General features: G+C 37.1%; 1 protein-coding gene across 4 annotated transcripts in view; it reads left to right on the forward strand.

Moving 5' to 3' along the window:
- The window catches only part of PUM2 (pumilio RNA binding family member 2), a 65,389-nt gene that overhangs the window by 22,597 nt on the left and 27,430 nt on the right, over positions 1 to 15,362 (forward strand). For all 4 annotated transcript variants that reach the window (XM_088519632.1, XM_088519631.1, XM_088519629.1 and 1 more), the window contains exons 3-10: positions 3,618 to 3,723; positions 4,084 to 4,271; positions 4,915 to 5,087; positions 7,677 to 7,947; positions 8,240 to 8,333; positions 10,251 to 10,376; positions 11,091 to 11,230; positions 12,785 to 12,923. In XM_088519632.1, coding sequence (XP_088375758.1) covers positions 3,618 to 3,723; positions 4,084 to 4,271; positions 4,915 to 5,087; positions 7,677 to 7,947; positions 8,240 to 8,333; positions 10,251 to 10,376; positions 11,091 to 11,230; positions 12,785 to 12,923 — 1,237 coding nt within the window. The remainder of the gene's footprint in view (positions 1 to 3,617; positions 3,724 to 4,083; positions 4,272 to 4,914; positions 5,088 to 7,676; positions 7,948 to 8,239; positions 8,334 to 10,250; positions 10,377 to 11,090; positions 11,231 to 12,784; positions 12,924 to 15,362) is intronic.

Raw genomic sequence — 15,362 nt, forward strand, 5'->3', positions numbered from 1 at the left:
AAGTATTTAACCAGTCGGTTGGCGTTACAGCAAATTTTGCTCTGCCAAGGGTTCCATATCAACTTCGAGCTATCTCTCCTTTGAAATAGCAATAACAGAGGTAGCCCCATGATATGTAGCCACACTGGATATGCTTTCCTCTCTCCAAAAATAAAAGGAGAATTCCTTTTGAAAGGCAAAGGTGCTATAAGATATTTGTAATAGTACCACCAGTGTGAGTAGGGAAGATTCAGTTGGGAGTTTTTTTCTCTTGCTGTCTGCAAAGTACTTTGAAAGATTGGTGGAGTGGAGGTCAAGAATTGCACAAATGCCCAATGATTAAATTGTGCAAATGGTTTTGAGTTACCTCAGACTGAAAGAGACATTTCTGAACTGATTCTAATTTTGTTTGTGTGTTTTCATGGTATTTTACAGATCTGTGAAGATGTTTAAAATAAAGCCAAGCTCTAGTTCATAGGATGGAATCAGAACTTGAATGTGACTTACTGTGGGCCTGCATTAACTAGGTTGCCTTTCATTTCAACAGTGTCTCCCTAGTATCTTGTTTTAATACAGATTCAGATCAGTGCATTGATTTACTCATTTTTCTTAATGTATTGCAAGATAATAATGAAGTTATGAAACAGAGTCCATGGCAGTTATGACCTTTCTAGTTATATTATAGCCCTTCACAATATTAAAGGAAATAGCCTCGTAAATACCAACATAAGAATGTACAACTACTAGTTCTTTTCTTGAGTGCTGTCTCCTGCCCAGTTTGCAAGGGAGGTGATTTCAAATGATACACTTTTAGCTGTTGGTTGTTTTCTTCCTCAAGCTCTGTCTAGAAAAGCTTTGAACTGAACTTGCTTTCTTGTTCATAATTCTAATCCGTCTTGGTGTCTGCCTTTGTTTTCATTGGGATTCCATACTTCCAGAGATTACAAGGTCATTAAGTCTTATTTTTTTCACTTTAATAATAAAGCTAAGACTGTATCTGACTACTTAAGTCAGTGCTACTGACTTAAGCCATGTGCTACTGTGAAGGAAAATAGTATGGAATCTATTTCCTGGTATCATAAAGGCACTGGAAATAATGGAAGTAGTAATAGAAGTCCTGTCCTTCTGAGCTGTGTTCAGATTGACCTTGGTATAAATCAGTATTGTGCGTATGAATTTTTAATATGAGCCACACTTACTCTTTTTCTTCATCTGTTTGTCTTGCAGTTTTTTCTTAGTAAATTCTGCAAAGAGATTGAAGTTTTCTTAGCAAGAGATCTGCTGCGTTGCAAGCATCTTTGTCAAGAGTCTAAAACTCTAGCCGTTACACGGGTTAAACACAGATGATGCTCCCAGCTCGAGCGTCCCAGGCCGTCGTGGCCGGGAAGGTCAGGATGGTGGCCAAGGCTGCCCTTCTCCAGGCCGCTGCTGTCACTCAGAGCCAGCGGCGGGGGCTTCGGCACCTCCCGGGTGACCTGCAGCACGCGTGAAAACAATTAACTGCCAAGCAGAATATGAAATTCAGTCTTTTAATAACGCCTACTCTTACAGAAACCTTTAGAGGAGGGTCGGAGCCTCTGCAAATTTCACTTTAGGGACAGCGTATCCATTTCTGGTGTTTTCAGAATTTCATAGGAATCTCTTATGAATAAAAAAAAAAAAAAAGGAAAGAAAAAAAACCCTAATACAAAACCCAGTAATTAAGGTTATACTCTTAATTATTGGAAAGCCAATTAAGAGAGAGCTTTAGCGTAATTGTTTATTATCTGTCCTTAGGAGAAGACTTTGTTCTAGCAGAGCTGAATGGGAATTGGTTCTCACGCTGAAGATGCACTTTTAGTGGATCTTCTGTTGGAAGAGTGCAGCAGGAGAGATGGCAGTTTGTTCCATTATTTTGAATCAAGATGGGATGCATTTTTGTAATATTTCCACTGCAAATTATTGGATTAAATGCAGGAAATGGTGAACACAGGTTGCATTTCTAAAGATGACACAATATGATTGGTTATTTTTTAACCAATCTCTTTATGTATTTGAGGGACTTGAGTATGTGAAACTTAACCCCAGACTCCTTTCTCTGTGAAGCTGTCTCATCTTAAATTGCATACAGTTTAAATTGGGCCTCTTGAGGTACAGATGATCTGTTATATTGTATTAAAGATACTTTCTGCATACCTTTGTGCATAGTGTATAATGTAGATAGCTAAATATATGTTTGCAATTTGAGGGTAGAGCACTTTGCAAAACAAAGGATTTTCATTATACTTTTGCTTGGGAGAAATAAGGCATCTTTCTAGCAGCGACAATCTGCTGATAAACATCCTGCAAATGAGCTTGAGAATAAAAAGCAATATTGAGGTGTGTTCTAATTAAGTTTGCTTGTTGTCCTTACAACTGTATTATCTGAACACTGGTCAGATAATGGAACTTAAAAGTTGTGGTCCGGTTTTAGGTAAACATAGTGGAAGGTACATGTTAATTTTATGACCAAAGATACTTCATCTCTCTTGCTCTGACCTTCCCATTCGCATTTCTCATAGCTTTAATCTTGACTGGAAACGTCTTTAAACTTGGATAGAGCATGTTTAAAATAAAATATGATTCTTCTTCCCTTTCTTAGAAGTGAAGTTTCACAGATGTCAGGAAATGCTTGCTTCCCCCCTCTGCCCCGCACTGTCCACTAGCCTGCAAAATTAAAATAAGTAGTAATCCAAACTCCTTACAGTGTAAGGCCAGAAAGATTTACTAGATTGTCTTGGCTGATCCGGTATTTATAACCTATTGCATTTTGGTTGAATTAATTGCAGCTTATGTGTCCATATTTTTAAATTCTTATGACTAGCTGCATGTCCTTTTAAAACTTCTAAAATACTTAGAGTGACCTGGTGTTCCCTGAATGTGTTTGACACCTGGAGGTGATTCTTACATGTGCACTAGGAGGGTGGATGTTTCTATCAGCACATGTCATTACCCTGTAATACTGTTGCAAGCATAGTACTCTTAAATAATTTTGAGCTAAAAGAGAAATAAAAGCAGCGAAGTAGAACAGTAACAATAAGAATGCTGACTATAGTGGTTTGTGTAGTACTTAGGCAAAGTCTTTTGTTCTCAAGTACAGTACAAGTAGGAATTCTGATACTGGTATTTTTAATACAAAACAAAGGAACAAAGACATTATATAGAATTAATTAATTGGTACGTGAAGCTCCAATGTAAAAGTCACTGGTGTGTAATGAACATGTCCGTGATGATCTCCTCCTGATTATAAACATGGTATTTTTTTTAAAGCCAAGGTTTTGAGCCAAAATATAAAAGGAAGGCAGTTTCACATTTCTAAATAAGTTTTCTGAGAGAATGGGCTTTCCATAGGGGTTAATTTAGTTATCTTTCTTAGCTACTTCTATGTTCTGCATCTCTTCTGATAACTTCAGCATTTCAGTCTTGTGGGAGTCATGTTGGGCAATGGCTTCACCCTGTAGAAGAACTTGACTTCTGAGTTTTTTGAGTTACTACTTAACTATAATATGCTTTCTTATGTACAGCTGTTCAATAGTGTTCCTAGAATAAATTGCTCTAATTGCAGTTACTTTTTTTGCCATTTATATGCACTTCTTAAAGTAATTTTTCCTTTTAAATAGCTTTTACCTGCCAAAAAGTTTTGGGAACCTGATGATTCAGCAAAAGATGGGCAAAAAGGCATATTCCTTGGTGATGAGTGGAGAGAGACTGCATGGGGAACTCCTCGTAAGTGATTGTCGAGCAACTCATTCCTGCTCACAAAATTTAATTTCAAAATAAAAATGTTATATTAGTGTTACGAATTTCTATTAAATTTTGGGTTACTTTCATTTAAATTCTGAAAATGTATACTTGAACTGTTTGATTGTTTTATGCAACTAACAGTTATTGTAGTTGGAATTTAGATTTTTTAATTTAATTTTGATATTAGGTAATATAATCTCTGTAATGAAAGGTGGAAGTGCTCCAAGTCTTTTTCAAAAAGCACGATAACGAGGTGTGTGTTTGTGTATGTACATATGTGTATACATACATAAATTGTATTCTGTATAGATATAATATGTATCTTTTTCTTTCTTTTGACAGACCATTCTATGTCCCAACCTATTATGGTACAGAGAAAACCTGGACAGGGTTTTCATGGAAACAGTGAAGTAAATGCAGTATTGTCTCCACGATCAGAAAGTGGTGGCCTTGGAGTGAGCATGGTAGAATATGTGTTAAGTTCTTCTCCAGCTGACAAATTGGATTCCCGGTTTAGGAAAGGAGCTTTTGTAAGTAATATAGTGTGTTAAGTTTGCATAGTTAACCTACTACAGCCTTTCTGTTTTCCATGCTTAGGTTTTCTACTTGTCTATTTTTTTGCTTACCTTTTCTCTCTAGCTAAGGTAGAATGTGTTTGCTGCCTGCCTGCCTCCCCTGGTTGGAGGGGCATAAAGTGAAGAGATCAGAGGGAAGTGGTTTGGGCAAATTTAGAGTAAATAGTTGTCTTAAAACAATACTTACCTGATAGCTCTAAATGAAGGTAGGAGGAGATTTCAAATCATTTAATTAAAAAGAATGTGATTGCCTTTATTCTGAGTCTTCCTTTTCTGTTCTAATAAGGGGATTTTGGATTATTTTAACTGTATAAATTTAAATTAATCTAATTTGAGGTGTTTCTACTTTAACAGCACCGCTATAGTTAAGGTTGAGTTAGCTCTTCCATTATAAATCCTGGCATTCCTTTTCACCTTTTGGCAGTTATTAATTGCATGTGGTTGAAACTTGATGACCAAGTTACCCACCAAATGCAATTTCTTTGAAAACAAAATGTTGTATTGTTTACGTGCACTATAGTGTAGAATTAGGTCACCTTGTGGTGCTCCTATTGTGTTCTGTTCAATATTCAGAATCAAACAGATTCTTTTTCCTCAGGGCACTAGAGATGCTGAAACAGATGGACCTGAGAAAGGAGATCAGAAAGGCAAGGCTTCTCCGTTTGAGGAGGACAAAAACAGAGATCTTAAACAAGGAGATGATGAGGATGTTACTAAAATAAATGGCAGAGGTTTGCCAAATGGAATGGATGCGGATTGCAAAGATTTTAAGTAAGCTTTTAACTGTTTCTCGAGAAGACAAGCATGTCTCTTAAGGCATTATTACAGTTCTGGTTTGTGTCAGCTCTAAACATTATCTAGCTGCAAACTGAGTCTTCCTATCTCACGTCTCCCTTTCCCACTGTGCCACGTGTTTCTTAAGGTGTTGTTAGCGTGTGTGTTACTTCTCATAAGACAAATTCATCTTAATATAGCAGTTCTTCAAAGTAAATGATTACCTGCAAAATGGAGTGAATTAAAAGAGGAATGGAGACTTTCACCCTTATAACTATAAGCTCAATTCTTTTCTGTCTGCTTTTTAATACTTCAGTTCTTGCATCTGACTGTTGTAGGGAATTAGTCCTATGGAATTTTAATCTGTCTTCTGGCTTTGCTAGTGAGTAGTGGACCAAACTTGAGATTTAGTGAGTGTGTGTATGACAGCACAGCTAGACAGTGTTGTTTTTTTTTTAAATACTAAACAGGATTTTAAATTGGAGGGTTTTTAAAGGACTGATCTTTCTGTTTTTTAAATAACTATGCAATGAATTTGTAACTGTCATGCAGAAATATTAACGAAATCAGAAAATAAGTGTGCTACTCAAGTTCAGATTAATGTGATGAACAAAACTGAATAGTTGTGATTTCATTAATCTATGATTGAGCCAATATATAAAAATGTATGTTTGAATCCCATCTGTAAGTATTTCCTACTCTTTTAAAAATGTAATTACCAAAGGCGAAGTAGGGATTTTTCAGGTCTATTTCTCAAGACATGAAATTGAAAAGAATATAATACTAAGCTTATTACAGAGCTTAAAATAATTAATTCCTTTCGGATGCATGTGACTATGCGAAATAAATACAGTTATCTTCAATATTGCTTGTTAAAAATGCAGAATACTTATTTGTCCTGCTTTTCTTTGCCAGAAACCTTAAATTTTAAAATAGTTGATTGCTAGATACTTTTTGTGTTATTTAAAGAGAATAATTATTCAAAAAGTTTACAGGTGCAAAAAAGCATCCAAAGCTAGTAAACCTCTTAAAAAGCAAGGCTGTTAAACTTAAATGGCCCATATGAAGGTGGAGTTACAAAGCCCTCCAAAGAGAGGTTTATAATTGAAGCATTGACACAACTTTAACTATAGCAACAGAACAGCACCAGTATAAGCAGCAATATATATTAGGTCAACATAGCTATTAAAGAAGGTTTGTCCTGTCCTTCTCCATGTATTTTATTGTACTTACTTACAGGTGTTTGGTTTTTTGTTTTTGTTTTTTTTTTTTTTCTCAAAAACGTGTGCTGAAATAACTGCCGCCTTCCTTTTGTTCTTGACTGAATATTCTGTGTCACGGGGGACAAATGAGGAACGTTTAATGGCTTCAGCTTCTGAATTCTGCTTTGAGCAAGGTTTCCTTTCTAGCCAGGATTTTTCGGTTGTAGCATAGATGGCTAACAAACTTGTTCTTTTGAAAATTCAAAAAACTGGTGTAACTGGTTTGCATAGATTTTCTTTTCAAAGTAATAGAGCAAGGTGTATTCTTTACTGAACTTATTAAAAGACCGCTTTATAACTGTACTGTTTTAAGATTTAATGTTAGAAAATACATATGTACTAGCTGCTACTCTGCATTATTCTTATGCATCATTCAGTCAGAGAAAATTAATCTCTGCAGTCCTGTAGGAGGAAGGAGAACAGGCAGCTCTTAGGCTCTTTCTATCCTAAAATTAACGCTACAGTACACTAATCTGTCACTGTACTCCTGGTACAGTGGAGTAAAGAATCCTGGTATAGATCCTTTAAACCTGAAAAATCAAAAATAATTTAGTTTGTTAACATAGTAAATGATTACCAGCTTTATTTGTTTCCCTGTCTAAAATCAACACACACCTCTTGCTCTGTCTAAAAGATATTTTCCCTGGTAAAGTGGACTTTATGTATCCTTAGAGAAGTTGAGGTAATGTGGTAGGATTACATTAGGAATATTTTTTTCCTGAGTGATAGTCTGGGTAGAAATGAGCTGGGTAGAAAATTAAATGCTCTAGACAGCTGCTCAATGAGACAGTTTATAGTCCATTTTAGTTAGAGCTGTGAGGAGTTTCCTGTTTGCTTTTGAAATTTGAAAGATACTCATTATTTTGTGCTTGTCTTTTCCAACTAGTGTGTATTGTCTCTTTTCCTCCCCTTTTGTATGCGGTCTGCTTAGCTATTTTCTTTTTTACTAGCTTTCTTAGTACCTTTTATAATTCATGTCAGTTCTAAAATGCAATAAAGAACCTTCCCAAAAGTTACTGCTAACCACAGTTCACTCCATTTCACTCGGAATAGCCTGAAAGATTATTCGTTTTCCTTCTTTACATTGTTATAGTTCAAAGCTTCTGGGGAATTGTTTTTGTTTTAAATGCTGTGAAACAAAATGTGTTCTTTATCTTGAGCAATCAGTGCATACTGGTTAAAATTACTGAAATCAGTCTGTCTTGTTTGCATTTGTAAACCCTCTGAGTTCAGAGGGTCTTTGTAAATAGGAATACTAGACTCTGTCCACAAATTGCTTTACTTAAAAAGCTTTAATAGCCTGTCTTATATTTGTTCTGTGCAGTCGTACCCCTGGAAGTCGACAGGCCTCCCCCACAGAAGTAGCTGAGCGCTTGGGTCCCAATCCTAGCACCACGGAAGGATTAGGTCCACTTCCCAATCCTACAGCCCACAAGCCTCTGGTAGAAGAATTTTCAAACCCAGAAAATCAGAATCTGGATGCCATGGAACAAGTTGGTCTTGATTCTCTACAATTTGATTATCCTGGCAATCAGGTACAAATGGACTCTTCAGGAGCTACTGTAGGACTTTTTGACTACAATTCTCAACAGCAGGTTAGTAGTCAACTTGAGTCAACTGGATTGGTTGTTGTTGCAAGTTGTATGTTTTCTTCTTAGATACTTAGTCCCTTAAGTAATTAATATATTATTTCATTTGGTTAAAAGTCTGTGACTGACTAAGGCAAATATATTTATATATAAATTTGGAATATTGATATGTAATTTTCAATGTGAGAAATTTTTCAGAGATAGAAACTTGATTTGAAATCATCTTCTGTAAGTAAATCCCAGTAAATTATAACCCCGACTTGAACTTGAATTCTTTTTTTTTTTTTTTTTTAAACAGCTTTTCCAGAGGACTAATGCTCTGACTGTTCAGCAGTTAACAGCAGCCCAGCAGCAGCAATATGCACTGGCTGCAGCTCAGCAGCCACATATAGGTGAGGTTTCCCTAAAATATGGCAGGTAGAAACAAAAGTCAGGGTTTTGCTTTGGTATACTGACTGCAGTTTTGACCTCTCTTCTGCTTCAAATAGGTGTTGATCAATTGGCTCATTCTTAATGTTGTTTGTTAAGGCTGTTAACAATGCCTGCACAAAAAGATTCTATCTTTAGAGAGCATTAAATGTTTTCAGGTTTATTTTCTTTTGTGCAACTTCTTGCCTACTTTGAACTCTTGCAGGTGAAGAAATGGAAATTGCTTTTGCTTATGTAGCACTACTGATGAGAGAAGTTCTCCATGGGAGAAAAACTAAAACGGTTATCTACAAATAATAAAAGAAATCTCTGATGCTGTCATGTTGCACAATTCAGTATTTCTGATAATTCACCTAAAATCATTGTATAGTAAGAATTTTAAGTCAAAGTGGTACTGTTTGGATTAAGGAATTGCATCGTACTTGATACTAGTATCTTTTAAACGGGTAACTCATTATTCCTGTGAACCCTACTCAGTGATGGACTTACTTTTTAGCAAGAGTATTTGCTGCCCCTTCTGAGTAGTCCAGTGAGTGAATTGGGTGCATGAAGTTCCTGGTTCAACGCAGACGCTCTATTTCAGTAACAGGGGAATCATTTTTCTCCAGAGCTGAGTCAGCAGCCATGAGATGGGAGGCTCTGTGTTTTTGGAAGGGGTGGAAGGTGCACAGCAGCAGTTACTCATTTAGGAAAGGGAGCTTCTCAAATTCTAGCCCCTTAGGGCAGATATAAAGATTTCTGCTCTTGTCACTCTCCATCAGGCCTGAGTTTCAGCGCTTGCCTGCTGAGGTGTATGCATCTGCATGGTCTGACTGTGAGGAGAGATCAGGATAACAAAGTAGTAGAATGCAGAATCTGAAGAGGGACCTGTCCTGTTATAAAGTGAAGATTAAGTTTTCCTGTCTGGCCTAATCAGACAGGGATCAGCAGCCTGTAGCTTGGGAGCTCAGTGTCTTCAGGGTTAGATAGCTGGCTAGTGCAGGGTTAGAGCTGGGAATGTGGCAGCCTGGTGCATCTGTGTGAGACCACAGTCCTGTCTCACGGCTTGCTTTGATTTCCAAGTTGCAAAGCAGCAACCTGTAGAGTTGGGTTGGTTTGTTTTTTGAAGTAGATTAAGCTAGTCAGCTGCGTCTTGACTCTTTGAAATGCAGTATCTTCTATGTACATGCTAACAGAAATTTGAGCAATAAACTTATTGTTGGAAAGAGGCAGCGTAGTTTATGCTGTGCTTGCTTGGTGTTGTGGAAAGTACATCAGCCTGCCTATAAAGGAGACTGGGCAGCAATGCTCTGTTTTATGACTGGGCTTTGCCAGTTGTTTATTCTCATTACAGACCTTCTGTCAAGTTCAGATGCTTGAAAGTGAGGTTCACATCTTGTAACTGGCTGTTCAAAGGCCAAGTATCTGCTTTAAACTGTTCGTTTTTTCTGTTGCCATTGGAAACTGATCTGTATCTCCAACAGGTGATTCATTCTGTTTCATGCACGTAAGCTTCTAGATGACCTGTTTGTTACAGATTTAGTTGTAAGATTAGTATAATTTATAGGTGGCTATAGTTGGATGAGGCAAACCCTGATCTGAGTAACCAGATCTGCATAAGGGGGATAGGGCATACATCATAAAAATGGATTTGGAGTCCACTGGACTTGGAGTAGGCCAGCAACTCAGAGCTGTTGGGTTTTGGGAATAACAAGAGGAGGATGGTGAGAAAAGAGGCCAACTTTTGTAATCCTGTTTCTGTTCTTGTTTCCAGTGCATAATCATTTCTTGCTTAACAGATATGCTTTGTGATCTACTTGATTATTTTTGATTTTTTTTTTGAGTGTCATACTGCTTGCTAAGTATGTTAGCAATAATTGAACTCTTTCTTATTAATATAGCAGGCGTATTCTCAGCAGGCTTGGCTCCAGCTGCCTTTGTGCCAAACCCCTACATTATCAGTGCTGCTCCTCCAGGTACTGACCCGTATACTGCAGCTGGATTAGCTGCAGCAGCCACCCTAGCAGGTAAATAAACACATTTCTAGTGTTTATTGCAATAATTTTACTAAGTGGAGTATTCCAGTGCCAGCTTAGTATTCAGAGCTGTGATTCGTGTTTTGAAAAGAAGGTTAGATTTGTAGTTGATTGTTGACTGGAAAGAAAGTAGAAATAATTAAAGGTATTTATACACAGTACATGATATGTACAATGCAATGTTACACAGAACTCAGTCTTCTAGGGGTTGTTTTATCAATAGGCTGAATGAAATAAATGTACAAGATGAAGCCCACTTTGTAGAGTGTGACCTGGAAGAAAGGGGAGGCAGAGGAGGTTTGCAAAATGGAGGAATGTTAGTGGACCAAAGTTTCACTGCTTAACTATCAGGAGGATGGATTTGCTTCATTTTGTGACTCTTTCAAAGTTATCTTCCGCCAAACATGGAAATGGATTTTGTATAAGCTTTGGTTACCCACAGGACTTGTATAAGCTTTCCTTTACCATCTAGGTCTCCCTAAGATACTTAGTTTTAGATAAAGAAAGTATGATTTGATAAAAATGATTTTGATTTCCCCATTCATGTCTGTGTATTTAGCATGTGAATTCCTTTTTTTTTCTTTCTTTAATACTACTTTCAATTTTGGTGTTCAGAAGATGAATTAATGAGGGATACTATAAACAATATAAGCAATTATTTTAACTGGCTGCAATAAATAGAATAATAATGTTTTCTGGGCTTAGGTCCTGCTGTGGTTCCTCCTCAGTATTATGGTGTTCCGTGGGGGGTGTATCCAGCCAATTTATTTCAGCAGCAAGCTGCAGCAGCAAATACCACAGCAAATCAGCAAGCGGCATCCCAGGCACAACAGGGACAGCAGCCGGTATGTCCTTCACACAAACAAGAGGTGTTTAGAGTCTCACCTTTACATTTGGTGTATCATTGTGTAAAAAAGATTAACATTCAGAAATGTTGCCTAATCTAAATGCTGTGTTTTGCCAAATATAATATATGAATGTTAGTTTACAGTTTGTGATTTTTATTTCTCAGTTTCCTTAAACTACTGATTATTGTAGTCTTTTAAAATTCATTTAATGCATAAGAAGTATGTGGCTTATTCTACAACTCCAACTTTAAAAAAAAAAAAAAAAGTACATTAAACTAATTCCTTGAATATACTTTCTGTATTTTGTTTAAAACTACCAAAGTGAATTCTGTCTGTACAATTATTTAAACATTAATGTAAAACTGGAAGTTAACGTAACATGTGGAGGAGAGATTGAGTAGTAACTTCAGGAGGAATTGGTGTTTTTAAGCCTGAGAGAATTGTTTTTCTGCTCTCATAATAATTAGTGGCATTAGGCAATAGGTCAGAACTTTATTATCTCTAAACGATTTCTTTAGATACTATTTTTCTGCTACTGTTCCATGCAGTTTTGGGGTCGTTATATAAGATTTCAGTATGAATGAATAGTCTTTTTCCTAAAGGAAAAACTTAGATCTTAAAATAATCTGATATTAGGCAGATGCTCAAAGAAATGCGGGGGTTTCTCGTTTGTTTTTTCGTTTATTTGTTTGTTTTCCCCATTAGAGGTATATTTAAATTCAATACTGTCTCACTGTTTGCTGCTCCAGTGGAGTTTTCCCTCCTACTGATCTTGTGTATCGGTGGACTGTATGGATAACTCAATGTGTATCATCTACTCTGTGGGATTATTTTGCTCTGTCTTGAAAATTTATATCCAGTTGATTTTTTTTTTCTTTTTTTAAAGAAAAGGCATATTAAGATGTTTTGTAGGCTTATTCTCTAAGTTGTATTTTGTTATTTCAAACCTGGGAAAATTATCTATACCAGGATGAATAGAGTAGTTGAGCGGATTTAGATTGCTCTTCAAGCCAATGGATTCCTAGAGATCAAGGAACAAGCCTGTGTCTCATGGGGATGGAGTGTTAAGGGACTTTTTAAAGCTTAATGGATGAATTTTTAACGCTGCATTGCCAGCAATGCTGTAATTGCTTAGGCAAGTTATTACAAGTTGCAAAGTGTTCAGGCTTACATTCAGTTGGCTGAAAGGAAGTATAAGGAAAACATTTGCCAGGAAAGAACAAGATGTTTGACTAATCTGGATGATGTGTTTCTAAATTTATTTTTGCAGATTTCTCTCATTTTATACACATTGACATTGAGGGAAACATGCATGAGATCTACTGTCCAGATTAGGGCAGATATTTTATTGTTACATTTGCTAGGAAACTAGTTTGCCTATTACTCTTTATATGTACATGTCCTTGAAACCAATAAGGCAAGAGTATTCACATAATTAATTTAGAGCTAAATGGCATCAAATACATAAAACAACTGTTCTAGACCTTTTGTAGCATATAATGGGTTTTATTTCTCTCCTTTTGAGAAAAGGGTGTCGCGGATCTCTTGCAGGTTCTACGTGCTGGAGCAGCTCAACGCCCCCTTACTCCCAATCAGAGTCAGCAAGGGCAACAGGCAGAGTCACTTGCAGCAGCTGCAGCAGCAAATCCAGCTTTGGCTTTTGGTCAGGGTCTTGCTACAGGCATGCCAGGTATGTTGTTATTGGACTAAGGGAATCACTTTTTAAAGTTATTGGCTTATTTGGAATCTAATAATAATATCAAAATCCTGCTATGCTTATGCTGAATTGTTTAGAATTGAGCTCTGTAGATCTTAAAGCTGTTCGGTTGGGTTAAAATACTGGCATGAGGCTGTTCAGGCCTAATAAATTATTCTATGCTTTTTGGTTTGTACTGTTTTCTTTATATTTGTTTTCATAAAACATCTGTGATATCCCACCACATACCACCTTGAAAGACTCTCAGTTGTCTAAATTGCTACCCTGATGCAACAGGAAGTATTAGTTTGTCTTTCTGAAGCATTTTATGCCTGTGGTATTTAATGATGTTATTAAATCTAGGATTCAAAATACAAAATTAGGACATTAAAAGGAAATTACTGCTTAATTACAGGAGATCATGATGAGCTTTTAAGTACTGCAGAGCTTAGGCACAAGATTCTTTTAGTGCATCGGGCTTCCCACTTCTCTAGGGAGTGGATAGTTCTTACAAGATTGAGATCTCAATGTCTCCTAAGTGCATGTGTTGAGTAGAAGTTCAGCATTATTTGTAAAGCTTGGGTACACATTTGAATGAGCAGCTTAAACTTCTTTGCCTCTCCTCAGTGTGATTGTTAAACTTTACCTCTCTAATCTTAGCACAGTTTAAATAGAGTTGATGGTAACTGCAAATAGGTTGTTTTGTGCAGATTCACTCCTCCCTGAGCACTGTTTGGAAAATGCCTCTCAATCTATGGAAATTTCCTAGTGGGTGTTCCAGGACTATTCTGCACTTCATCTCGTGCGATCAGATTTTATCCCTCTAACTGCAGAACAGAACTGGTTCTTGCACTTCCCCTGTCTGATCTGTTCTGTAATTGCATTTTCACACAGTAGTCACTTCAGCTTTTAAAAAGAACCTTTGTCTTTCACACAAAATGAGGAATCACCCAAGTGCTGAAGCACTGGTTTCTCTAACTGTACCACCTTTCCAGAGATTTTTCTGCATCAAAGTAGCAGGTAAGCCTGCAAGCACTGAGGAATTTCAGAGATGCTGTGAGCATCTTTGCAAAAGCCCCAACGGGTGAGCTCTGTTCCACTCTGCCCTTGGTTTTGTTTCTAGCTCCCTAGCAGTTCCCGATGTAGATACGGAGCTGAAGGAACATGGAGTTGACTGTGTCTCGTAGCAAACCTTTGCAATTTTTGGGGACATAAAGTAGTATAGTCTGTCTCCGAACTATCTGTCCAGAGACATTACATAGCGCTCTTCCTTTTATCTTAAGTTAAAGCAAGTGTGATCTCCATTCTCAAATGGAGCTTTATCCTAGGAATATCATCATACTGAGTCCTGCAGAATTGCTTGCTGATAACGTTGTATGTCTGTGGATACCTTCAAAACCACAAATCCAGAAGGTCAAGCTAGGATTGTACAGGCAACGAGAGCTAGTTTGTAGAGACCTAATTTGCAGACCATTACTCACTTGCGCTTCTTAACATGCAAGATGAACACTACTTGATTTGAAAAAACTGATCCTGTGAGTTAGGGAGCCGGTGCCGCTTTGGCTTCTGTGAGAACCTGTTCTAAATCTAGTAAGCACTAATTTCAAGCTAAAATGAATCTTCAAAGGAAGAAAGACTGGATGTCTTGCAAGGCATAGGTCCAAGTTGAGTTTCAAGCTTCTGAATATTCAGTTTTGGAGAAAATATTTGTGGGTTTGCCTTCAGCGTAAGTTAACAAATGAATAAATTATTCATTTCTATAATGTTTTCTTCTAAATGCATGTTTCAGATGAGTGTTTTTTCCTCGCAGCATCCATCTTTTTGAATGAAGTTAACGAACTATCCCAACTATGGGATTTTTTTATATATATAAATTTGATATTTCAAGTATTTTTGTATTAGGGAGATGGATTTTTTTGTATAACATAAATGAGGCCTACATCTCATCTTGAAACAAAAAGAAACTCTGTAGGTTACTTTTTTGGTAATTTTTGGACTAAGTCTATTTTCAGGAAGACTCTAGTTGCTCTTTAAAATCATCAAGAGCAAAATACAGTTTGCATTTGAGTTACATAGTTATGTTTTCACTCAGTCCTCCTAATTTAGCAAGTCATTCAATTTCAAGAATTCTTAAAGAATTGGATAGTTTGGGGTTAAATAGATGTGCCAAGCAAAGCCAGAGTATCCTCAGTTTCCTCGCACTTCCCAGTGTACAGTGCTCAGTACACATACACACTTCTACTAATAAATCCGTCCTCATCTCAGGCGAAGGCTCCACTCACTCGTGTCCTCCAAACTGATATACCTGTATGTAGGAGTCGTCATCTGAGCTGAGTTGACTAAGGAGCAGTTATGCCCCGGGGAGAGGTGGCAAGTGCAGTCACTGAACAGAGACTCGAGAGCTGCTGAACTTGCCCCTAAACAGTTGAATTG

Source organism: Tinamus guttatus, unplaced genomic scaffold, assembly GCF_059628265.1.
Source record: "Tinamus guttatus ecotype Peru unplaced genomic scaffold, ASM5962826v1 Tinamus_guttatus_pri_ptg000065l, whole genome shotgun sequence".
NCBI lineage: Eukaryota > Metazoa > Chordata > Aves > Tinamiformes > Tinamidae > Tinamus > Tinamus guttatus.